General features: G+C 45.8%; 1 protein-coding gene across 1 annotated transcript in view; it reads right to left on the reverse strand.

The window, feature by feature from the left end:
* The window catches only part of BFSP2 (beaded filament structural protein 2), a 69,329-nt gene that overhangs the window by 11,784 nt on the left and 31,511 nt on the right, over positions 1–26,034 (reverse strand). Inside the window, exons 2-4 of the mRNA XM_060149185.1 lie at positions 18,382–18,464; positions 12,298–12,454; positions 11,159–11,320 (exon numbers count right to left, since the gene is read on the reverse strand). Of these exons, the coding sequence (XP_060005168.1) occupies positions 11,159–11,320; positions 12,298–12,454; positions 18,382–18,464 (402 nt within the window). The remainder of the gene's footprint in view (positions 1–11,158; positions 11,321–12,297; positions 12,455–18,381; positions 18,465–26,034) is intronic.

Genomic DNA, 26,034 nt, shown 5'->3' on the forward strand with positions numbered 1-26,034 from the left:
TATGAAAAAGGGTAATAAATACATCACTGGCTAATTATTTTGCATTTTATCATTAACTATGCTACTGAGGTAATTTACATCAATGGTACTTGCGTACCATTGGTACTTGCGTACCAAATAACACATAATGCTGTGCTCCTGCACATCTCTTCCCAACTTTGTCTTCATTTACATCATGTTAGTAGTTTGAAATCAACCATGGTGAGAGTATTTACACCATGGAAACTGGCAAACACTACAAATCAGGGGTTGAATTATTGTTTTGTTGATTGTCCAGATTTAAGAAAGGGATGCAGAAAATGTTAATAATGCAGATTAAACTTAAAAGTGGGTCATGTCTGTAGCTATTGTACTGGGAATGGAACAAAAATTAGAGGGACTATTCTTCCAGTATCTGAAAATTATCATGTGATTCACAAAGAAGTCACTCACAATGCTGATGAATGAACTCATCCAAATATTAACCAAAATTCATAGCAGAGCTAGCCTCATTCATCATGGATGTGAGTGACTATTTGCTTAACCAGATATTAATAATCAAGCATTTTTCTGTAATCTGACTTTGTGACACTATTGTTGATGACAGAATTATAAAAATGGCTGGTGGATTTCGCAAGAAATAGCAAGTCACACTGAAGCTATAGATGCAAATGGAAGAGCAAAGTATTTTATCTTAAAGTGTATTATTTCTAAAATTGCATAAAGAAAACATCAACAGAAACTTTCATGTTACCTTTTAGGTAGTGTTATGAATTTGACTGGCACATGAAAACATATGTTTACATTTCCTTGCAGAGAGCAGCTGGGAAACATCACCAGCACAGGATGGGTAAGAGCCAGGCATGAGGGGAAGTCCAGTCCCATGGAGGCATGTTTTAAAGCCTTGGTGGGCAGGTCTGGGGTAAAGCTGCTGGCCAAAGCCATAGCCCTGGCACTGAATGAACTGTCCCTCCTCTCGACCCAGATAATGTACTCGGTAGTTCAGTGGCACACACTGGTCTCTGGAGAGATGAATCCCCAGGTCTTAGTTTTATTGGCAAAATGCTGTACCCAAGTGTTTCCCAAATATTCTTGGACAACCAGCATGGTTTGTCATATATCTGCATACTAATTCAAACTGATTTTATTTGAACCAATTCACTTTTTCTTTGTAAATAAATGTCTTTAAAATGTAAACTACAGTTAAGTTCTCAGATTTTAAAGTGTGTCAGCATCATCTGGGGGACCTTGTGAAAATGCAGATTCTGATTCAGGAGATCCTGAGTGGGCCCCAGGAATCTGTATTTAAAACTTCCACGTGATGCCTGGTTCATGGAAGCAAAGTTCTAGATTGCTACAGAAACTGATAAAACTGTATTATTTGCCATAGATAAAAGATAACTGAAAAAAAATCAATAAAATTAAAGCAACCACTGTATTATATTCTAGCAAATGTTGCTTGCCAAGCTGCTGAGTCTCAAAGCTGGCTTTCTCTTTGTTGAAAGGCAAAATTAATAAGTATAAGAGAAGTGTTAATGATGCCCCAGCACCAAATGGAAAATTTCTTGCACCATTTTTAAATTAAGATGGAAAGAGAAAAAGAAATTAATTTGATCACTGTGGGTTTCAGTTTTGTTTTATATCACGTCCCAGACCTTCTCAAATCAGCTTGCCACAAATGATACTTGCCCTTCATCTGGGGACACTTAATTGTTTTAACTCACCTAAAAGTATTACATGTTCTTCTCCAATGGCTTTTTAGATTTATGTTTTCTCGTTATGATAATAACTCCTGTTTCCATTTCAACCCAACGCCTACAGATTTCTCCTCACAGACCAAATAGGAGGTGTGTGGTTCTAGCTCCTGAGCATGGGAAGGGAGGATTGATCTGTCGTTCAGTGCCATTGCTGGGATGTGTGCTGAGGTTCAGATATGTTGGTTCCCAGGCTTGCAAACCAACTTGAATTCTGGGCTCCACGACGCACGAGCTGAGCCACCCAGGTTTGCACTCCAGCTGTGTTTCTGGGGCAGGAAAGCATGTTGGCATTTTGAAATATGGTAAAAATTTTCAAATTAAAATTTAAAAATTGGCACAGTGTTGCCCATGAAGGATGGATGTGACAGACAAAGAGCAGCAGGCTGTTGAGTAAGTCAGAATGAAGAATTGGAGGGTCTCCAAATGGAGGGGAAAGAGGCATCTCCACACCCCACCCATTTGGCTGATTAGCTTTGCCATTCCCCAAAACACCCTTGGCGATTGGAAAAAATGGCCACTTTGTGGTGTGAGGGGAGAGTGAGAGTTTAGGGGGGGGCAAAATGTGGAGAGCAACGATGCTGGTGTGTTCTTAGCAGAACACGTGTCCAGGCTGAGCCCTCAAGGGTGGACGTGTGCAGCCTGCCTTTCCCCGAGCAGTTGCTGTGTGGGTTCCAGCAAGTCACAAGCTCTCTGTTTTTTGCAGCTGGGGGACAGCTTTATGAGAGTATTGCTCTGCTGCAGAGCACAGCTAACGGCCTTGCTCTTAAACTTCTCAGATCTCACAGGATCACACGGACCTCATTATGGTCACTTTCATGGAGAAAGGGAAAGCAGTGGGCTCCTTGGGGACAAAGGGGTTCCTGATCTTGCATGATAGAGGAAGCTTATCCACAGGGAAGGCACAGATTTGTGGTCTGGAAAGATCCTGACAGAAGTCTGGCCTAACCTTTTGGTCCCTCAAGACAAAGCCCTCCCAACCTCATACAAGATGTCACTTGTGCTCATCCTTAAAAAAGAGGATGAATCAAGGTCCGCCCACTCCATGAGGTCTGTCTGGGTCAGAGTAGCAGTTAAGAGTGTTGATTCTATAGTCAGAACATGTGGTTTGAATCCCAGCTCTGCCGTGGTCTAACTGTGTGATTTACCTAACCTCTCTGTGCCTCAGTTTCCTCCACTATAAAATGGATAAAATCACAATACCTATCTCGGGTTGGGAAGATGAAATGAGAACAGACCTGTCAAGTGCTCAGGACACTGTCGGGCGCTCTGTAAACCCTCAATAAATGCACTGCTGGCCCTGCTTTCCCAGCACAGCTCACTCTGCCTGGTGTGGTCTTTCTGTCCGTTGTCTCCCACCTGCACCCCAGCCAACCTCACACTAGACTGTGGCACCTTGTGCGCAGGAACAACTTCTTACTCACCCCTCAACACCCCCGTGCACCTAACATGGTTTTTACCCCTGGAACATGCCCAACCATGTTTATTGGAAGTCTACAACGTGTTTCAGGTGCAGGCTTGGGACTGCGGAAGAGGAAGATCTACCAGGAATGGAATTAAACCTCCTTTTCATTAGGAGGATCGGCTGTCATTATTGTAATGATTATAAGGCACTTTCCAGTCACCCAGTGTCATATAAATATTATTTAGCTGAGGATAGATTTTGACAGGCAGTACACACACACCTGAACTACCCCAGCCAGGTGTAGGATTCACTTGGGAGAAACCTGGATGCCATCCAGTCTTCACCAGAGACATGGGTCCTCCTTAGTGGGAATTAAAAAGAAGTGCATTTCTCACTCGGTGAAACATCAACACTGGCAGAAGAGCTGGCCTGGCTAGGCTGAGCCATGTCTCTCCTTAAACTTACATGAGAGCTGCTTGGCTGTTGAAGCGTATCTCTTTAGGGTGTAGGACCAATTCCCAGCCTCGGTTGAAGCTGCCAAAGGAAACACAGAGGAGCGTGTGGCTTGGCAGACTTGCTGCCCTATTGGTCGTGAGTGAGCACACCCAGCCGATGAACGAGGCAGAAGGGGCTCAGCAAGGAGGGGTATTCTGAGGAGAAAAATATATTCTTCATCTGCAAGTAATTATTGGAGTGACAGCATTTTTGTTCGGGTTCATGGAGATCATTCCATCCCTAAGAAGGCTCGCCTCTGCTCTGTCCCTGCCAGGAGACTAGGTGTTGGATATGAGCCACCTTACCTTAATTTCTCAGGGATTTGGGTTGTTTTATCTTTGCAGATCTCTTAGTTTCGAAGTAAGATCCCTACGCTTTTCCTGGGAAAGAGTTACTGTTAAGAAATATCTAAGACAGCTTTGAGAGTCAGAATCAGTGGCTGGGGATGAGCAAGAATTGAAGCCAGGGACGTTGTGTCCACAGCACCAAGCCTGGGGCCTGCAGCTTGGTTTGTGGTTGACAAATGGAGTCTGAATGAGTGAGTGAAGATTCCTTGGTGGAAGGTATGAGGATGAGGTTGCAATGGTGGATGGGTGTTGACCAGTCGTGGGGTTGAAAACACAATATAGGAGATGAGGACCTGGGCTCCCCCCGCATGTGGCTGTGCTGGGTAGTGGGGTAAAGGTCTGGCAGTGCCCCCTTGATGAGACAGTCTCTTTATTTTCCCTAGTCTGTTACCCTACCTTCCTGCCCCCAGCCACACCAGCTGGGGCACACCACTGTAGCACACAGCTATACTAACACTTCCTTACGGGCTAACAATATGTTTTGAAAGCCAGCTGGAACTACCATAAATTAAGTAAAAAGACAAGTGACAGGGAGTTCCCTGGTGTCCCAGTGGTTAGGACTCTGAGCTTCCAATGCCAGGGCCTGGGTTCAATCCCTGGTCAGGGAATTAGGATCCTGCAAACCTCATGCTGTGGCCAAAAAAAAAAAAGACAAGTGACAAGCTGGGAAGATATTTGCAACTTATATCACGGAGAGAGGACTAATTTCTCTAATTTACAAAGAGCCACTACAAACCAGTAAAAAAGAATCCCAGACCTAATAAAAATGGGCAAAAGATACGATCTGATAGTACACACAAAAGCAAATATGGATGAAATTCAGCATGTAAAAGGATGTTCCACCTTCCTCATAATATGACAAATGAAAGATAAAAGTATACTGAAAAACCATTTTTTACCTATAATATTGGCAAAGATCACAAAGTGATCACAAACTGTGAGAACTCACAGTATCAATGAAGATGCAGGGAATGGACACGCTCAAACATTTCTGATGAGAATATAAATTGTTATAACCTTTATAGAGGATAATTTGGCAATGTTTATCAAAATTACTGATGCACATAATTTTTGCCCCAGCAATTCCATGTCTATAAATTTATCCAGCAGATACATTTCTATATTGGGAAATGAGGGACATACAAAGTCAGTGACTAGTCTTATTTATAATAGCTTAATGATTGGAAGCCACCATTCATCAGCAGGGCACATGTTAAAGAAACTCTGGGATACCTGTTAGCTGGAACAAGGGTTGGCAACTTTTTCTGTAAAGGGCCAGATAGTAAATGTTTTAGGCTTAGCAGGCCATATGGTCTCTGTTGCAACTATTCAACTCTGCTGGTGTAATGCAAATGCAGCCATAGACAATATATAAATGATGGGCATGGCTATGTTCCAATAAACCTTTATTTGTGAAAAACAGGCAGCAGGTCAGACTTGGCTTGTGGGCCATAGTTTGCTGCCCCCTGTGGTACAATATTGTGTAGCTAAAAACAGTATGTTCTGAATGCTACTAACTGTGTTAAAAGAGAAAATATATACATCGTTTCTTGTAACTGCATAAAATGTCTCTGAAAGGGCACATGGGAAAAGGAAAACATTGACTGACCCTACAACAAAGACTGGGTGGCTGGGACATGGGTGGGATGACACTTTTCACTGTATATCATTTTGAATTTTGAACCAAGTGAAGGTATTAGATATTAAAATGCATAAATAAAAAAAGAAATAAAAGCAAGCTGGGGCCCTTTTGCAAAACTCGCTCTGTGACGTATTTTGAGGTTTAGAAATGCTAGGTGACTCATCTTCAGTGCTTGCTGTGAGCGCACCAGGAGGAATAAGCCAGTGCTTATTTCACAGAAGAGCCATTGAGATTATAGCCAACTCATCAGCACACAGGGACCCCTAGATTACAGATGCTCTCAGCGTTCTGTTCTCTCAAAGGAACTCTCCCAATTGGCTATCATGGCAGGACCATATTAGGCTGTCTTGGAGCCTAGAGCAAGGGACAGTTGAGTGCCAGAAATCCATTTAATCTAATTTCATATATCCTAGAAAATACTGAATCTTCTTGGTAAAAGCAAGCAAAGAAAAGCCATAGACACAGCAGCCTGTATAAAATACTTGCCCTCACAGAGCAAGTTATTGTTTGCGAATACGGATGACATGGTGACATGTTACCCAAGTCTTCTAGTCTCTCATGGGTAGATCTAGACCTATGCTGTCCAGTATGGTAGCCACTAGACACATGTAGATATTTATGTAAGAAGTCATAAACATTAAATAACATTAAGAATTCAGTTTCTCAGGTGTATCAGGCACATTTCAAGCACTCAGTAACCACACGTGGCTGAGCTGCCACACTGCACTCTGCACAGATTACAGAACAGCCCCATCACTGCAGAGATTTCCATTAGAGGGCACTGTCTGGTGCCTCCTGCAGCTCTATCAATAACCGGAAACCTCGCAATTCATTTCCACCTCTTCACCTCTCTTCATTCTTAACCATCTCCACAATCTGTCATCCTGACTGTTTGAGGCATGATGGTTATAGCTCAGATAAAGTTTCTGACCACAAATACCTTAAACTGATCTGACGCAAGTGTGACCTACTGTCAGGGCAGGGAGCATGGAGCAATCTACTTGTTGTGGAGTTCCTGGCCCCGAGGGACTCATAGGAGCTGCCACCCACCCCCCTCCAGCTCACGCTGGTGATTGAATAAGCCTTTGGTTACTGTGCACGTCACCCAGCTGCAGTGAACAAGGGACAGAGATTTGGCTTCTGGGAATTGAGGGGAGGGCCTCCAATCCCATCAAGGGAAAACTGAAGTGGGGTAGGTCAACCTTTTGAACCCTAAGCAGCCTAATTCTGAAACTTTGGGAGCCCTTAGCCTTCAGGGTGGCCCCGTTTCCAGGAGGACTGCACACTGTAAGGAAAAGGTCAGTTGGAAGAAACATGGGATTATATGTATCGTGATGGACTGACATGGACATGAAAGACTATAACTGCATAATTTTTTTTTTTTTCGGTACGCGGGCCTCTCACTGTTGTGGCCTCTCCCGTTGCGGAGCACAGGCTCTGGACGCGCAGGCTCAGCGGCCATGGCTCACGGGCCCAGCCGCTCCGCAGCATGTGGTATCCTCCCAGACCGGGGCACGTACCCGCGTCCCCTGAATCGGCAGGCGGACTCTCAACCACTGCGCCACCAGGGAAGCCCTGCATAATATTTTTGAAAGTGTCTTTTTGGCTACCTGGAACTTCATTTTCCTGTTGATGATATGATGCTTGAAATGTTTGCATTTGTGAAAGAAAAACTTAGTAGAAACAGCCTGGCTGCAGGGAAACTAGAAGCTCCTGGCTCTCTCTCCTCCTTCCTTCCCTCCCTTTCTTCCTTCCTGGTAGCAGAAAACACATCTGTGAAATGGGAATAACAAGAGTTCCTGCTTTTGAGGCTGTTGTGAGAATTGAATGAGCAGAAAGGATGTCAGAGGTCTAGCCAGCACAAATGGCCTCACATGGTTATCAGTTTTATTTTTTAATTCTAGGTCTTGTAACAATGACTGACAGATGATTTCGATGTATCCGTAAGTTCCGCAAGTTTTAGGAAAGAAGGGCACTGAGAAATCTTAATCTAGCCAACGTCAGTGTACAGAATACTTGCACTCAGGACTCTCTCTTTTGTTTGTCGCTCTACAGAGTGGAAATGTCTCAGCACATGAATCCAGGAAACAGGTGAATAATAGTGACCCTTCAGTATTCCCCAAGGTGGCCTTTTTAAGGTCTGTCAGTTGCACACTGGGAAGTGTGTTCCATGGCTAGCCAGGAGGAGGTGTGGAGGGTGGTATGGCATGCTGTTGGAGGTTCTCGAAGTATCCCCAAATACCCTGAGTTGGGTAACCACATCAAACAGAAAAGGAAGGGCCAGACTTTAAAACACTCTGGAAATTCTCTGGACCACTGTGATCCCCCAGTCACTGAATCATGCAACCTGAGAAGCTCCAAAGACTGGACCACTGAGGTTCCCGACATCTATAACACCGTGGCTGGAGAGAACCTGGTGTTATAAGCTTTTACCGATTAAGGAATAAAAAGAGTTGGCAGGAAAGTGATAGCAGATGCTGATGGCATCCACCTTGACTCCTTGGGCCACTACATGTTAGTTCTCCCCAGCTTCCTTCTCTCTGTCAGATTCCGTACCTCTCCCTGGGAGCTCTCTCTGAAGTCTTTGAAAGGTCACTCCGCTAGCAGACGGCAGATGACTGAGGGGAGAGGGTATTACTGCCCCAGCTTCCTCGCCTCTCTCCTCTCCTGTATTCTGCACTGTTCCCCAGGCCCCCATGGGGATGCTCCAGTCTCCCCCAGTGGGAGCTGGTTGGATAACAGTGTTCTTTGTTTGTTTGCTTCTCTGCTTCCCGCAACTTCCAAAGAAACCACCTACACTTCAATATTTGTCTCAGCATCAGTTTCTGGAGGAACTTAAATGAAGACAAATTAATGTCAATTAATTTTTAGCCTCTCCAAGCTGAGAGGTAATTAAATACATGTCTGTATTCTCTCTGCAGAATGTTTAGAAAGCAGTGTGTGCTAAACCGTTTCACATTTGTGCTTTGCAGCCAAGAAACCTACAAGAGATGTTCAGGCTGGACAAAAGTCAGCCCCCGAGGGCATGACGGCAATTGACAAAACTATTTATTGGAGGACTTCTGGCTGTCAGTTCTGATCTCTGTTGATGATTAGAGGAATTCACTCATTCTGCAAATATTTTCTGAGCTCCGCCTCTCTGCAAGAGGCCCAGGGAGCATCGGCCAAACTGAAACAAGTACTGTCTGTTTTCTCTGAGACATAGCTTTCAGATTACTCTATTAAAAAACACACTAATGAATCTGTTCAGAATTAATGTTTGAATGACTGTTGGGCTGGTGATGATTCTCAAGAGGGTGAGGGGTGAATAATAATGAAGTTTTTTTTTCTTTTTCACACTATGCAGGATTAATTTCTGTTAATTACCATACTCCTCCACCCTTTCCCAAAGAGATAATCACTATGGTGTGGTGTAGACCCCAGGAGGGTTGGGACGGAAACAAGTCTGCAAATTCCTGGGCCACTGTGATTTAGCTTTGGAGGCAGAGCCAACAGCCTAATGCAGAGAAAAAAAATCCCTGGATCAAGAGCCAGGAGAGCTGAACTGTGGTGTTCCAACCAGCTGTGCAAATTCAGAACATCAACTGCCCTCTCTGGGTCTCAGTTTCCTCACCTCTAAAATGAGGGAGTGGGGTTGATGGTCTCTAAGGTCATTAATTATAAATATTCATGAGTCCCCTAAGAAGCAATGGACCCAAACCATATATCTGCTTTGGTTTCACTTTCTCTTTGTGTGGTTTTGCCTCTCACTGGTTATGGGGGCTGTATTTCATGGAGTGACTAGGCACTATTTACCGTGGAAATTGTTTGTAGTGACCTGGCCCAAGGATTTGAAGGTTAGAAAGAAGAGCTTTTGAAAAGGGATAAGGGGTGGAGAATTGGGGAGTGGAAGATGTTTTCCGGGCTGGAGAACATTGGGGGATCCAGACTTGTGAAGACCCTGCGGGGAAGTTTCCTGTTGATACTTGGGGGGCAGGGGTTGAGGAGGGCTGGGAGAAGAAAGAGCAGAAAAGGTCCTCCCGGTTTTCTTTTGGGAGTTTTTATCAACTCTTGTGGTTCCCAAACTTTACTGTGTATTAGAATCATCAGTGAGCTTAAAAACCATGAAGTCCCTCTCCTCCTTCTGATTTAATTGGTCTTGGGCCTGGGTGTCTTTGAAAGTGCACCGAAATAATTTTGTTGTGCAGTCAGGATTGAGACCCACTCAATGGGCACTGAGAAGTCAGGAGCAGCCCTCTTGCCTTCTTTCAAATTCTACTTTATTTTTCCCACTTCCTTCATGCTTTCCTTCCTCTTCTGCTCTTTCAATCCTCTGCCTCAGAATTCCAGAATCATGAATGGGTGGGAGAAGGGGAAGGGAAGAACAAACCCTGTGCATTCTATTTTCTGGTTAATTCCTTTCTTATTTATGAGGTTTAATAAAAGATGCTTTCCCTCCATGAATATAATTCATACTACTTTAAAAAAAACTTAAGAAAAACTCGGAAACAAGAAAGAAAAAACATCACGACATGAAATGGGTCCCACACTTAAAGATAACCACTGCTAATGCTAATACTTTTACAGTTTAGAGTTTTCTTTCTGATGTTTTTTTTAAGGGAGACCTTTTCTTCACAGCTTTATTAAGGTATAATTGAAATACAAGAAACTGTGTTCTGACCTTTTCTTGATGCCTAGTTTCTTTGTTTGAATGCTTTACCTACTGTGTATAGCAGGGGTTGGCAACTGCAGCCCGAAGGTCAGATCCAGCCCACCTCCTGTTTCTGTAAATAAAGTTTTATTGGAACACAGCCATGCTCACTGGTTACCTTCTGTCCACAGCAGCTTTCACACCACAGTGGCAGAGCTGAGTATTGCAACAGAGACCATCTTGTCCAGGAAGCCTCAATATTTACTATCTTGTCCTTTACAGAACAAGTTTGCTGACCCCTGGTACATACCAATCTGTACTCTCTTTTTTCTCCCTATTTTACCTTATTGCCTGAGCAGTTCCCATATTGCTCTAAATGCTTCATAAATACCATTTCTAATAACTGCCTGATATTTTATTGCATGGTTAGGCTGTGGCTTAGTCTTTCTCCTGTTATTAAATATTTATCCAGTTTTCTTCCCAATTTTTTTCACCCTTATAATAATGAAGGCTTCAGTGGGTATATCTGGATGTACACTTTATCTGTATTTTCAGTTATATCTTTAGGATGGGGTCTAGATTATTCAAGTGGTAAGCAGGAGCATTTTATGATTCTTGGTACATGTCATCAAATCCCTTCCTCAAAGATGTCACATGGGTTTGTGCTCCCCAACAACTCAGGAGAGCACCCACATTTCCACATGCTTGCCAGCACTGAGTATTACCATTTTAAACTTTTTCTGCATTTAGACAGGTAAACAAAAAGCTTTGTTTTAAATTGCATTTCTTTTCTGTCTAACGAGATTGAAATTGTTGCTTTTCTTCTTTTGCATGTTGGCTGCTACTCATCTTTGCTTGGCCTCCTTCTGCAGAGGGCAGAGTGAGAATGCTGGTCCTGCCTCTTACCTTAGCTTGGAGCAAGGCTCCCGCTTCCGCCCACTTCTTTTCGACATCTCTCTCCCAGTGAATTCTGATCGTCTCAAGGATGTCATCCAGCCCAGTGCCAATGGGAACATCCAATTGTTCCAGCTCAGACCCTGCCAGCTGTTTGTATAGCATTTTCACATCCTGAAAATGACAACATATACCTCAGTGAGTTCCAGAGGAGAAAGAAAAGACACAGAATTCTAGCCAGCTGAAGCCCAGCTCTGTGGGCAATACTTTGCTTCTCATTTTGCTGCTGCCAAACGTGGAGCTTCACAAAGACAGGCAAAGTCCCTGGTCCTCTTCCCAGCATGGGCGCTATATTCTCTTTTCCCCAGGATGCATTTCTTAGGCTACTCTTCACAAACCCATGCCCACCCAAAGCAAAGATAAAAATAAATAAATAACAAAATAACAACACAGAGTAAGCAATAACAACAAGATGAAATTTATGAATTTCATAAAGTCAGAGGAGGCGGAAAGAGATTTAAAGATAACTGCAGAGTTTTTAAAGCGTTACCTTTGGAGAGTGGTGACAAACTATGGAGCTGAGGACAGGAGGAAGTGGGCTTATTGATTCCTGGTTAGCTTACAGTTGGACAAAAGAAGGAGCTTCCCAATGTGAACATGGTTAAATGGGTTTTGACTTTTTCCAACTGCAAGCACTGTTTGGATCTTGACCGGTGTGAGGTTGTTTAGAATCACTGCAGGTCTGCAGGACACTGGACGACATCACCACAGGCGATTCCCTTCAGTCCTGTCACTCAACGATCTGACCTAATTTCATTGATTGTGACTAAACCACAGCCTGGGTCTACTCTCGGAGTTATTTTGTTTGTCCAGTACAGTGTTGAAAAAAAAATCTGAACTAGAAAGCTTAGGGGATGCTCCCTCCAATTCAACACACGTTCCATCACTCACTACTGCTTGGACCTGCTGCCTCCCCATTTATGTACCGGCCTGGTCCCTGAAGCCATTTGAGTTTAAAACTCAGGGTAACCTCACCCATTACAAGAAGTTGGGAATATTTTACTGGCATTTTGCCTGCAGCCCTGGGCAAGTGACGCGGAGCGTCACCTGTGTTGTGAAGCTCAGCCCGACAGGTGAGGGCCCCCACCTACCTCTTCATAGCTCCTTGACAGAAAGCCAAGTTCTTCTTTCAGGCTTTCTATTTGACTCTCCAGATCCTTTTTTGTCGAATTCGCTTCATCAATGACTTTATACAGAGAGTTAATTTCCTCTTCCGCCGCCTTTCGAAACGGCTGCTCATTTTCATATCTGTAGGTAAAGGAACTCAATCAGCAGAGCTGGGTGACCCCAAAGAAAAATAATCAGATTATAAATGTGACCAACAGACCAATTATGGGATACTTGAGCAATGAATGTTAAAAGTCACTGTTCCAATGGGTTTGAGGACACTGTTAATGCAATTGCTGCCTGTTGATTTATTAAAATGAAAGCGATTGCAGCCAACTTCTGATAACAGGGCACAGGGATTAATTAGGTGCCATCCTCATGGGGCACTGGAAGCACAGAGCTCTAGGGAAAGCTTCTGCAAGAGGTCAGATCCAGGTAAGGGGACCAGTGTTGTCATCATTATGCTGATCTGTCATCCTTTTCACCTGGGGATCCTTTAACGAACATTACTGAGAATCTGCTAAGTCCCAGGCTGTGTGCTGGTGATCCCCAAATGAAGAACGTGCATGGTTCCTCTCCCCCAAAGTCCAGGTAAAATTTCAGGACCGTGGCTGCAAACCCAAATGCCTTCAGGGACCAAGTGGGGAATGTAGATGAGGGATGAGGGCCAGGTCTGGGCAACAGCATAGAGGTGGGGGTTGACACGCGTAGGACAGCACATGCTTCACCTAAAACGGTGCTGCTGCCCAGCCCTCCCCATCACTGCAGCGTGGGAAGGGGTATTCCCTTCTCTTGAGAAACCAGAAACCTGGATTTGCATACGAAATATGCAGAAACACACAGGCACACATATACACGCAGACACAAGTCTGAAACTGCCCCCTCTGCGTTGTTTCAATCTCTGGTTTGCACAGGGCTGTTTTTCTAACAACCACCCAACATCTTTGGCAGTTTCTCCCAGTGGCACTCCTTTCTTCCATGGCCTTCCACTCAGCCAAATTTCACACCTTACCTTCATCCATCCACAGAAGGGAGAAATCTCACACCTCTCGTTTCAGAAAGCCTCTCAAGGTCTTAGAATTTTAAAGGAATTTCTTGTTCAACTATCCAAACTCCTGCCTGATGACAATCCCTGATGGCATTTTTGATAGGTGATCATGCAGGCTCTGCTTCAATACTTCCAGCAACGGGGACCTCATCATCTCCCAAGGCCATCATACCATTTTTAGACAGCTGTAACTATTGCAGATTGCTTCCTTCAAGAGCTCTCGTCTCTATTCCTGAAAGAGTCTGAGTTCCACCCACTGGAACACACAAAGTCAGTCTAATCCTTCCACTGGCAGTCCTACAAATATTTGGAGACACTCTCTTATGTCACTCTCTTGTCCCCCATCTCCATCCCCTACACCCCTGCAAGACTTTTTGTCCTCAGGTTAAGCATTCCTACTTCCTTCCTCCATATTTCATACAAATGGGTTTTCATATTCGTCATTATCGAGGGCAGGGACTATGACCCTTTCATTTTTGTTTTTGCAGCAGCAGGTTTAAGATATATGTTTGGAATGACTTGAAATGCTCCAATTGGTCTGTGTCCTTCTTAAAATGTGATACAGAGAATGAAATGCAAAACTCCAGATGTTACCTGATTACTTCAGGGTCTTGTGGGACTGTCTGCTCCTTTGTTTAAACCCTTTAATTCTATTCATCACCGATTCTAAGATTTGTATTGTGGGGTTTGTTTGTTTGTATGTTCGTTCATTTCATTTTGATTAGCTGTATTTGCTGCTAACTAATATTGAGTCTCTGCCAAGTAGACATCCTGAACATTTTTCACAAAAGCTACTTTCAGCCCAATTTCCCTGTCCTCCTGGGTGCAACTGGTATTTGAACCCAGGAATAGGAGTTTATGTTTATCCTCTTTCAATGTCATTGGTCCATTGTTCCAATGTATTGGGATCAGAATTGTGATTCTGTCATTCTACTCTTCACCACCCCAACTGGCTTTCTATCATCTGCCATTTTGCCACGCCTGCTTTCAAGCACCTTGCAGTTAAAAATAGTAAATGAAGGGACTGAGGACAGAGTCCTCAGTGGTGGCATACCACCAGAGACTTCCCTCAGAGTTGGACCTGTACATTTGAATCAGCACTTGGGGGCTGGTTTCTGAAGCGTTTTTCTGTGCTCTATATGTGGAATTAGATTTTCTACCAAAATTTATTCTTTTTGAAGGATTGTGTTCTTATTAACATTTAGTTCTTTTGTAAACAAGTCCTATCCTTCCAGCTGAAATGGAAACCCACTCATATGACGGGGATTAGTCTCTTTTTTTTTTTTAATTTTTTTTTTTTTTTTGGCGGTACGCGGGCCTCTCACTGTTGTGGCCTCTCCCGTTGCGGAGCACAGGCTTCCGACGCGCAGGCTCAGCATACATGGCTCACGGGCCTAGCCGCTCCGCGGCATGTGGGATCTTCCCGGACTGGGGCACAAACCCGTGTCCCCTGCATCGGCAGGCGGACTCTCAACCACTGGTCTCTTATGACCCAAGCTGGAAGAATCCCCCACGTGCCTCTGGAATCCTATTTTGCTCACCTCTCCAGGGAGCCTAGTCCCTTTCAGCACATGATCCATTCAGCATGACTGGAGGTTCTGGTCTCCTACAGCCCGTTTTCTTGGCAGTCCTCTGAGGGATAACTCTGTGATATCCCCCAAGGCTGCTCTTACACTTTTAGCTTTTTTTTCACTGCCCCATTTTGAATGGTGCTTCGGTTAGAACCCCTGGGTGCTCATGACACCCAGAGCCGTCTTGCCTTGACCTGCAGGCCACTCTAACACAACATTGTCTATGGCGTCCCATCATTTCTGCTTGGCTCCTCCACCATCAGCTCTACTCAGCTTCCTCAAAACCAAACTTATTGTCAAACCCTGAATTTTAGGTAAGCGTTCCCTCCCCAATTTTCTATTTCATTCAAAGAATCACTTTCTAAATTACCCAAGTTCAAAGTCTGGAACTTACCTTTAACCTTCTCTTTTCAGGCTGTCTATGTAGATAATTTTCAAATCCAGCCGGTTAGTTCTTCAACCCACCCCTCAAGTCTGCCCATTGCTACCATCCCAGGCAGGCCCTGAACTACGCCTCCTGTTGTCTTCCCAGGCCCACAGCATTGCCCCCAGAGTGACTCTCCTTAACCACATGGAGTCACTCCTCTGCTCAGGTGCCTTAAGTGTCATCCTCAATAATCTGATCTCAACTTACTTCCCAATCCAGACCTTGCCTCTCCATCAGTCGAAACCCTTCCCTCCCATTGTTTCCTGCTCATTTGCCTGCCTGTCCTCTCCACCCTACAAAGCTTCCTTTAAAGCTAAAATCTGGTCATGATGAGCCACTGCTCGAACCCCTTCTATGGGTCTCCTCTGTTCTCAGATAATTTCAAGCCCTTTGGAATGGCTGGCGTGGTCCTCCAGGATCTGTCTCCCCTTCATTCACTCTATATGCCCCAGTTATCCTGGGGTGCTTGGGATTCCACTAATGCACCATGTCTTCTAATGTCCTCCTGCCTTTGCACACACTGTCCCCTCTGCCTGGAAAGTCATGCCTACTTTATCTGCCTGTTCAACTTCTACATGAGTTTAGGACCCAAATCAGGCATCATCTCATGTCAACACTCCCTAACCAGGCTAAATGAGCCCCCTCATCTGGGCTCATCTCAGTGATGGCACATCTGCTCAGTAATCACTGTCTGTTCACCCTCTGTCTTTGCCACTAACCTGTGGGCTCACTGAGGTCAGGAACCATGCCTGATTCACTTCACTCCCAGCACCTGGCAAGGAGCCTGGCACAAAGCGGACATTCAAACATTTGTTGAATTCATTCATTAACTCATTTGATAAATATTTTTTTAGTATCTATCTTGTGCTGGCACTCTTTTAGGTGCTGGTGATACACTGGGGCACAAAATAGACCAAGCCCCTGCTTTCGGTGAGTTTACATTCTACTCTGTTGAATGGCAGGACAAAGGTATGTATGAATGAATAAACAAATGAATGAATGAATTCATGCCAAAAGGAATAAATGAATGAATGAGTGAAAAACATTTCAGTCAGATGCTACCTTAATCACACTTAATTAAATTCTACCTTAAATTTAGTGTGAATAGTTCGATGTCTGTTGGCATCTTTTTTTTTTCTTAATATTTATTTATCTATTTGGCTGTGCCAGGTCTTAGTTGTGGCACATGGGATCTTTAGTTGCAGCATGCAAGATCTTTTTTAGTTGTGGCATGCGAGATCTTTTAGTTGCAGCATGCAGGCTCTAGTTCCCTGACCAGCGATCGAACCTGGGCCCCCTGCATTGAGAGTGTGGAGTCTTAACCACTGGACCACCAGGGAAGTCCCAGTTGGCATCTGTCTTTAATCATGCAGAGAGTTGTCAGTGGCAGGATGATGGCTGCACTTCTTTGTGCGCCTCTGACCTTGGCTACCAGTGCTGAGCAAGATGGCAACCCTGGCTGGTTGACTCCAGAGTGGCGTGAATGGAGGCCTTTTAGCGGGTGGAGAAGCTTGGTCTCAAAGAAAGGAAATGACTGGGGATCTGAGGAGATGGTGGAGATTCTCTTTTTCATCACAACACCCTTCTTATTCCTAAGAATGGCCATGGGATCATGGTCTTCCCCATAGACTCCTAACTATATGCCTTTCCTCTTCATCTTTGCTAATTTAGGGACTAACAATTCCATCATCCACACATTTGCTCAACTCCCAGGATACCTTCCCCTCAAAATATTCTCAAAATCGCTGTGTTCATCCATAAAAAAGGCATCTTCATTTTGCTTCTCCATTAGGCCAGTGTTTTGCAAACCCCACTCACCTACACGATTTTGCACTAAATGTATATCTTCTGTATCATTATTTACTTTATGTTGTTCCTTAAATTCATGTACTTAAAGAGTAAATATTAAATCAATAAACTTTAAAAGCTCTTTATATTAAATAATTTTTAAATTGCCACTATAAATGGTAGTACTGTAGTAGAAAAACAGTTTCATGGGCCATAAACAGAAGGTAACTATAAAAATAAATATATGGGGCTTCCCTGGTGGTGTAGTGGTTGAGAGTCTGCCTGCCGATGCAGGGGACACGGGTTCGATTCCCCGTCTGGGAAGATCCCACATGCCGCAGAGCAACTAAGCCCGTGCGCCACAACTACTGAGCCCTTGTGCCACAACTATTGAAGCCCGTGTGCCTAGAGCCTGTGCTCCGGAACAAGAGAAGCCACCACAATGAGAAGCCCGTGCACTGCAACAAAGAGTAGTCCCTGCTCACCACAACTAGAGAAAGCCTGTGTGCAGCAACAAAGACCCAGTGCAGCCAAAAATAAATAAATAAATAGATAAATTTATAAATAAGTAAATACATGACTATTAAAATTAAAATGTTTATCTTTATACCACTTAAAGTGATCTTCATCAGCCACATTATAGGAAACACTATTAGACTCCAAAGAGGTGGTTCTCAAGGCTGGATGGACATCAGGAAAGCCTGGTGAACTTTAAAAATACAGAGGCCAGGACCCACCGCCACTAATGTCTGTGGGGCTTGTGCACTGGCAGTTTTAAGTGCCCAGGTAATTCTCATATGCAGCCAGGATTGAGAAGCATTGCTCCAAACCAGTAGTTCTCAAAATTTGGTCCCAGTACCAGCAGGATCAGCATCATTGGGAACTGGGTAGAAATGTAAGTTTTAGGTCCCGCCTGAGGCCTATTGAATCTGAAACTCTGAGGGTGGGCACAGCAATCTGCATTTTCTATCAGTCCCTCAGGTGATTCTCATGAACACTAGGTTTTGAGACCTCTGCTCTAAGCCAAGTGACACTGGCAAAATCTCTGAGGCCTTGGGACCTACTTGTGTCTACAAGGAGGGTTTGAACCAGATATTCTTGGCTCCGGATTCTCCTGGGGATGCTGTTATCCCACCCAGCCTTCCACGAGGCTGGGGTGCATGGGGCCGCATTACCCGAGTGGCCCAGGAGTCTGGGGCACGGAGGGACTGTCCCCTCGGCTGTGGAGCGTTACCTCTCCTTAAAGTCGTCAGCGCCCGCCTGGATATTCTCCGTCTGCAGCATGAGCCGTGCGTTTTCCAGGACTGCCTCACCCACCTAGAACGACCACACACCAAAGGACAAGGTCACTGCGATGTCTTCCTACTTCAAATGGTGCCTCGCGCTGGGCACAGAGGATCTGGGACGCTGAGAGCACTTTCTCATGGCAAATATTTTTAGAATTCAAATGTCCCTCTCTAAGAAAGAGGGGGCGAGATAGACACTAAAGCATAAAATCTTGGTGTCTTCTAAGAGCTTTTAGGGTTGGATTTTTGGAGCAAAAAGATTGCTCAAGGCAGACTTGTCTGTGGCCTCTGTCACAATGATGAGCTTTCGGCTCTCCAGTGAAATTTCTGGCTCCTTAAATGAAGTTTCACTGGCTTGACTTAGTGTCTCTTAACATTTTCTGGTCATGGATGCCTTTGGGAAGCTGATGAAATCTCTGGACCACTGCTACCCAATAGAACTTTCGGTGATGATGGAACTGATCTGCACTGTGTGGTCCAGCACGGTGGCCGCACGTGGCTACTGAACACTCAAAATGTAGCAAAGGCAACTGAAGAACTGAACATTTACTTTTATTTAACCTTAACTAATTTACATTTAAATAGCCGCAGGTGGCCACAGGTGGCTCCAGAACTGGACAGCTCAGCTCTAGAATTCTGTCCACTCTCAGAACGTACATGTGAACATAAACATTGTACATACAGCTTATGTATGTACATAAATATTGTACACACAGTTCGGGGGTTTCATGGGGAAGAATGATTTTTCAAACTTGGCCCTCAGCACCCCTCAGGGTTCCCCACAGGTGGGGATTGGGAGGATAGTCATCTTCTTAACCTGAGAAACTTCTTTTTAAAATAAATATATTTTTTACATATTGGCTTTCGGATAATCTGCAGCTTGGGTTGGGGGATAAACTAACTGTTACTTTAAAATAAGGATGCAAATCTGAGGAAACTTTCTGGAGTGATAAAGATGTTCCATATCTGGATCTGGTGATTACACGGATGTATAATAGGTAACAATTTCTTAAGCTGTACCATTAAGATTTGTGTATTTTACTATATGTAAATTATGTTTAATAAAAATACATAAAACTGAAAAAAAAAGAAGGTTGCGAATCACTGTTTTAAGCTCTTATCAGTCCTTTGCTCTTGAAAGTAAATGAGTTGGAAGTCCTTCGCTGACTTGGTGGAGGACTTCCGGCACCAGAGGTCAGAGACCGGAGTAAGATGAGAAGGACCAGGGAGGGGGAGACCCCAGTTGCCTGCTCCCCAGTGTGCGTCAGGGCAGGGCTGCAGCAGAGAGAAGATGAGGTTGCTGGTGGGAAATTCAATGAAGTGGACAAACAGCACAGGATGACCCTACTGACACAGGGGAGCTCCATCCCTTCCACCCAGATCTGGGACTTGGTCCACGCCTGTGCTCCCTTGGTTTCCCCAGCAAAGCCCTCATCCCACTGTGCTGAAGTGGCCCTTCCCAGGGTCAACTCCTTGTTCATTGCTGTGTCTCCAAGCTCTGGTTGTGGTGGACATTCCATCAACACCTGTTGAGTGAATGCCTGCCATGAATGAATTGTGTGACCATGGGTGAGCCATTCCCAGTCTTCCCCTGTCCCAGGTCTGGAGATCATTTTCTGGAAGCCCCCAAGAAGGGTGTTTTAAGATGTACCCGGGATTTTGTTTTTATTCTGGTATGGAGAGGCCAACAGATCAGGAGACAACTGACATTGCAAAGATCATTTGTTACTCACAGTTCCCAAGAGGAGGGGGCAGCCATACCATGTAGGGCAATACAGAGAAGAACCAGGGTTGGTCAGGAAGCAGAAGGGGAGAGGGGAAAGCATGGGCAAAAGGCTTTATTGTGGTTTTCATGGGAAGGAATGGGCACAGCAAGTTTGAATAATTTCAATTGTCTCTGGGCTATAGGGGTGGTCCCTTGTTGTCTGATACCCAGCCCTGGGTGGTCAGAGCAGAGGAATATTGCCTCTTGGAGTGTGAGCCCCAGCAAGGGGAGGCAGGTTGGGGTATTGACTCAGGATGGGTTGGTTTGCATCTCAAAGGTACTCTCACAGGTAAGTGGTTCCTATCTCTAGGATTCACTAGCCTTACAATGGGGCGGTCTCCCCCTGTCAATGAGGCCCCAGCTGCCACAGCATCAAGAATACAGAAAATGGGGCTTCCCTGGTGGCGCAGTGGTTGAGAATCTGCCAGCCAATGCAGGGGACACGGGTTCGAGCCCTAGTCTGGGAGGATCCCACATGGCGCGGAGCAACTGAGTCCGTGAGCCACAACTACTGAGCCTGCGCGTCTGGAGCCTGTGCTCCGCGACAAGAGCGGCCGCAACAGTGAGAGGCCCGTGCACCGCGATGGAGAGTGGCCCCCGCTCGCCGCAACTAGAGAAAGTCCTCGCACAGAAACGAAGACCCAACACAGCCAAAAAAAAAAAAAAAAAAAAGAATACAGAAAATAAGAACGTAGAGTTAATATCGTTGAATATAGTTAATTCAAAGGCTCTGGCTATGTGAGGCCTCTGAGGACTGGCTTTGGCTGCTCTGACCCAGCCCTCTATTCGTCCTCCTTCACACGCTGCTGCACCCACATTTAGGAGCCCCTTTCCTTGTCTTTGGATGCTCCGTGATGCCATTTTGCAGATGATGAATTTGCAGCCCAGGGCAATTACCCTGTTCGTTTTCTCACAGTGGTGCCCATGGCAAATATTCCACCCTAGCACGGGACCTTGAGTCATAGCAGGTGTCCAGACCGTGGGCTCAAAAACCCCAGCTGCAGACATGATGGCTTCCAAAGTGCTCTAGAGTAGGTGGCCATGCAGGGCCAGATGCGGGCAGATGTGGGCTTGGAGCTTGTACAAGTTGGGAGACTGCCTTTAAGAAAAAGAATAAAAAATTACTAATACAAAGGGGGACGTACAAGTGAGGGAGCTTGAGGCTTAAACTCTTCACGTGGGTACAGCTCTGTTTTGTTTCTGCTTTGAAAACATGCAGCGGGTGGACAGAAAAAGTAGAAAACAAAACCCAACCCTGGGGCGTGGGGGGATATACGTGTACCATATTCAGAGGCACACAATTCTGGGAAAGCAGAAAGATGCCTGGGGATGCAGTCACCTATGTCCCACCGTCCAGAACAAACACACTAGCGCTTGCATGTGCTGCCTTTTGACTTGGGATTTGCTCCGCCCAGCAGCAACTGTCCCCTGTGTGTGAATCGGTGACATCTGCCCAGCGGACTACAGACTCTTCATAAGTAAGAGGCTGCCGGGAGCAATGGTGCAGGAGTCAGTAGGAGATACAGGCTGATGGGAGGCGAGGCCAGGGCTCTGTACTTGCTTCTCCTTACTTGGGGTTGAGGACAGGATGCTGCCTGGGACGCTTTGGACGCTTCCCAGCAGATGGGGAGGTTCTGTCCAATGTCTGTCCAAGGAGGCTGGGCAGCTCTGGGCTCAGGGAAGCTGGAGGTTCCTGCTTTCACTGTTGTTTAGTAACAACCAAGGGTTTATTCGACCCTCAAGTGGAGGCTAATTATAGGCCCTGACTTGCCAAAGCACAGTTTGCTGGCCGTGCTTCCCCATCTCCACAGACTGGATCCTAAAATAGACCTCCAGGCCATTGCTGAGCGTAGAGAGCCTTCCTCTGTCCTCCCGCGGCCCTCAGCCCCACAGAGGCCACGTCCTCTGGGTGTCAGGGGTGGCTCAGCACCCCCAGCCGGGAAAGGGCCAGGCGGTGGGTCCAGGGCTGGGACGTTGGCTGAGGCGTAGCACAGGCAGAGGACTGGGATGGTGGCCAAGGCCAAAAGTAAGTGTGGTGCCTGCAGTGGACAGGGACCATCTTTGTCTCTATACCTGGGAAAACCACGAAACCTTCCCTGGGACTGAGGACAGGAAAGGAAGAGGGAGAGAAGCTGGATTTACTGCCTACAGGTGTGGCCCACCCACATGCTGGAGCTGGCTTGTACTGGCTTGTACCTGCTTGCCAGGACAGACTGTTAAGTAAATATTTCAGGAGTTTCGTGAGCCGGTTGTTAAACACAGCCACCAAGAAAATTTTAATTATGTGAACTTACAATTACATAAATTATACTAAAAACAAAGGTAACAAATACTCAAAATACAAAGGTAATGACTACTCATCACTTCCTAATTGTTTTACTATGTTTGACGGCCATCTCTGCTCTTGAGGTTATTTGCTTCTATTGTATCTGTAATGATTGTGGACAGGGAACATTGCTTGCCATTCCAGTAAACAAAGAATGTTGCCCACCATTCCAGAAGGACCAGGCCATTAGCCCCTGCAGCTGCCCCCAGCCCCATGGTGCACCCAGAGAACTCAGGGTGGAGAAAAACAGGAAGTCTTCTGTGCTTTGGATACTGGCCCCAGAGAGTTAAGATGCATATTGAAGAAATAATTTCAATGAGCCCAGACTCTGCATCTTCCTTTATATAGGAAAGCACTAAAATTAACTTGAGATGTCAGTTTCTTGTGATTAGCAGTAATCTTTTGATGTTCGACCATATGTTGTTTTCCAGCAAAAACCTCCAATATATCCTGCCTCTTACCTTACCTCTTCTGAGCAGTTCCTCAGAGCTATTTGGGAAGCTGTCTCTGGGGTTATAGTCCTCAGTAAGGTTCCCTAATAAAACTTAACTCTCAACTTTTAAGCTGTGTGTTTTTCTTCAGTCGACATGTGGGAACACTATGTAACACTGTCCTACAATGCATCTCTTCCCAACTCTGCATTCATGCTGGTAGCTTGATGTCAGCTGTGGTGAGAGTAGCTACACTAGGGAAATTGGCGAACACCGTAAAGCAGAGCGTTTCATCCACGGAGAGCCAATTGTTATACAGATCCCAGCTCACTGACTGTCCCCCACCTTCCACCCAATACTCAGTATTCATGACTACACTAACTGCTCACGGCCCTCCTCTAACGCTAATATCATTTTAGGGAAGAGGATGCCTAGGCTCAGAGAGCATATGATAATTGCCCAAATCGCAAGCTGGAATGTGGTGGAGCCAGAAGGCCAAACCAGGTTAATGTGACTTGAAAGTGTGCATATCTTTGTCCTCTGTTTTGGAAACTGAAAGGCACATCAGAATCAAGAGAGACTCTGTTGTGGAGGACTGTTTTCTGTCTTTGCTGTAACATAGAACAGTCAGGCCTCCTGTTTCCTATTTGGGCTGCATCACAAAGACAAAGAGGCATCTTCCCTACTGGGTGTGAGGACGCTAACCAATCAAACCAAACCGTCTCCCACTCAAGTCCCTGAGCTTTCATTTCTGAGCCTTGTAAGCTGAGGAGAGCTGAGGCAGATCTGCGGTCCGCCTCTGAAGGCCCAGGGGGCTTCTGCGGCTGCGAACTTTGCTGTCGGGCCCAAGAGAGGAGAGGGCACTTGTGTTTAAAACTTCGAGAGATGTACATTAGCTATCTGGTCCTCTTGGATTTATGGCTGAAGTGGATGCAAATTAACCTCACTTCTCTGATCACCTTTTCTTTCCAGGGGAGAAGGTGATAAAAATACCAAATGTACAGTCCTTGACCGATGCTGTGAACACAAACATACTTACCCATGACCCTGGGACCACTCCTGCCCACTTTTCTAGTAGGAGAAAAGTATAAACTGATGTAACATTTGCACTCAAGGGCAGATTTAAGGGAGGGCAGGCTAGCAGCTTGCGCATGGTGTGCTGTGGACACCAGCAGATGACATCTTCTCCTTTCTGTCCTTCTGCCCAAACAGAGCTGGGACTCCTACCATCAAGGCTATGTAACTTAACACCAGGTCTTCTGTTGAAAAGAGGCACTGTCATGGCAGCAGCAGTGCGAATCGCTATGTGAGATTAGCCAGTTTTAAGGGATTAGGACCCATTAATTTCGCTGGAGCCACAAACAAAATTCACCTTCAAAGCCTAGAATGCTGTGGATGAGAGTAGCTGGGGTTGAACGGCAGGGGAATGGCAGTCAGAGGTCATGGGGGGCAGAGGTGTGTTCTGTGAGGGACGGTGCAGGGAGGGGCGCTGCCCACCGGCTGTGGAGGTTCAAGCTGCTCCGGGCTTGGCCGGCAGCCCCCTCATCTGACTTCCCTGGAGTTGTCTTCCTTTGCGCCTCCACGTGGACGCTTCCTTAGCACACTTTACACCAGTGGTTCTCAAAGTGTGGTTCCTGGACCGGCAGCATCAGCGCCACCTGAAACTTGTGAGAAATGCACATTCTCAGACCCTACCTCAGATGTCTGAGCCAGAATCTCTGGAGTGGGTCCTAATGATGTGTGTTTTAACATGCTTTCCAGGGGCTTACGATGCACACTCGACTTTGACAGCCTTTGCTTTGCACAGACCTGCCTCCGGTCCTGCTCAGGCCTCCCCCAGGCTGCTCCCGGACCTCCTTGCTGTCCTGACCCATGCCGTTGCCTCTGCCTAGAACACCTGGTCTTACCACCTGACACTCCCTGGCCCTGGCCACCTGAGAAACCCTTCCCCACTTTAACGCTCCTCTCGAACGTGGCTTCCTCTACGAAGCTTCTTTATTCGCTCATCCATTACTGCCTTCATGTCTTCAGCATGTGATTATTATTTCCTCTGTGCCAGGCTCTGTGCTGGTTTTGGGGAATCAGCAGCTATGGTAGGAGATGCGGTTAGAAAGGCAGGCAAAGACCAGATCCTGGGGGGAAGGCCTTGGGTAGAGTGGGAAGGAAGTGGCATTTGCTGGGATGCCAATGGAAGGATTTGAGCAGGCACAGGGGTAACCTGCGTGGTAAGTGGATACCCCTGACTCCTGTGGGACACAGGGGGCCATGCCGAGGGCCCGGCTAGGGGGTTCCTGCACTCATCCAGGGGAGGTGATGGTGGCTTTGACTAGGGCGGTTGAGGGATGGTGGGGATGGAGTAGCCATGGGGAGAGTGAGGGAGAGGAATTGAGGATGGCCCCTAGGCTTTTAGCCAGAGCTACTGGCTGCACATGGGCCCTAGCTGTCTCCCTACCTCCCTCCTTGAATCATCCTGCATCTGGGTCATGTTCCCCTCACAGCGGAGCATGTCCCCGTCTCTCCATGCAGCGTAAACAGTATGCAGGCAATGACCACATTAGCCTATTCTTGACCCCAGCTCCTCCCTCACCAATTTGGGCCAGTTATGGGATAAGTGACTCTAAGATTCAGTTTCCTCATCCGTAGAATGTGGATAATGCCCCTCCCTGCCCCCTGGGATAGTTGTGAGAAACAAATGAGCCGAAGCATGCGAAGCACTGGCTGAATGCCTGGAGTAGAGTAAGCACGAATGGTAGCCATCTTTATTGTTGTTATTCGTCTTAGGACAGAGCAGTTGTTCAGTGATTGTTGAGGGAGTCTGCTGGGTATGTGTGGTCTGGCACTGTCCCCACTCTGCTTTTTCTGGATGCACAGTTGGCTGAATGAAGACTTCTATCTAGTGGCTTCATGTTATTTTTCTTTCAGTTTTTCCATCCATAGTCATTTGCAAAGCCCTGGTCCCTGGTACTACGATGATGAGGATTTTACTCTTTCCTACTGCCATTCTCACTGCGGATGCAGTTATAAAAATAAATGGAGCTGGTGGTGGCAGGTGAGGGATTTTACTTTCATTCTGTTTCAA

The sequence above is a fragment of the Lagenorhynchus albirostris genome, chromosome 5 (genome assembly GCF_949774975.1).
Source record: "Lagenorhynchus albirostris chromosome 5, mLagAlb1.1, whole genome shotgun sequence".
NCBI lineage: Eukaryota > Metazoa > Chordata > Mammalia > Artiodactyla > Delphinidae > Lagenorhynchus > Lagenorhynchus albirostris.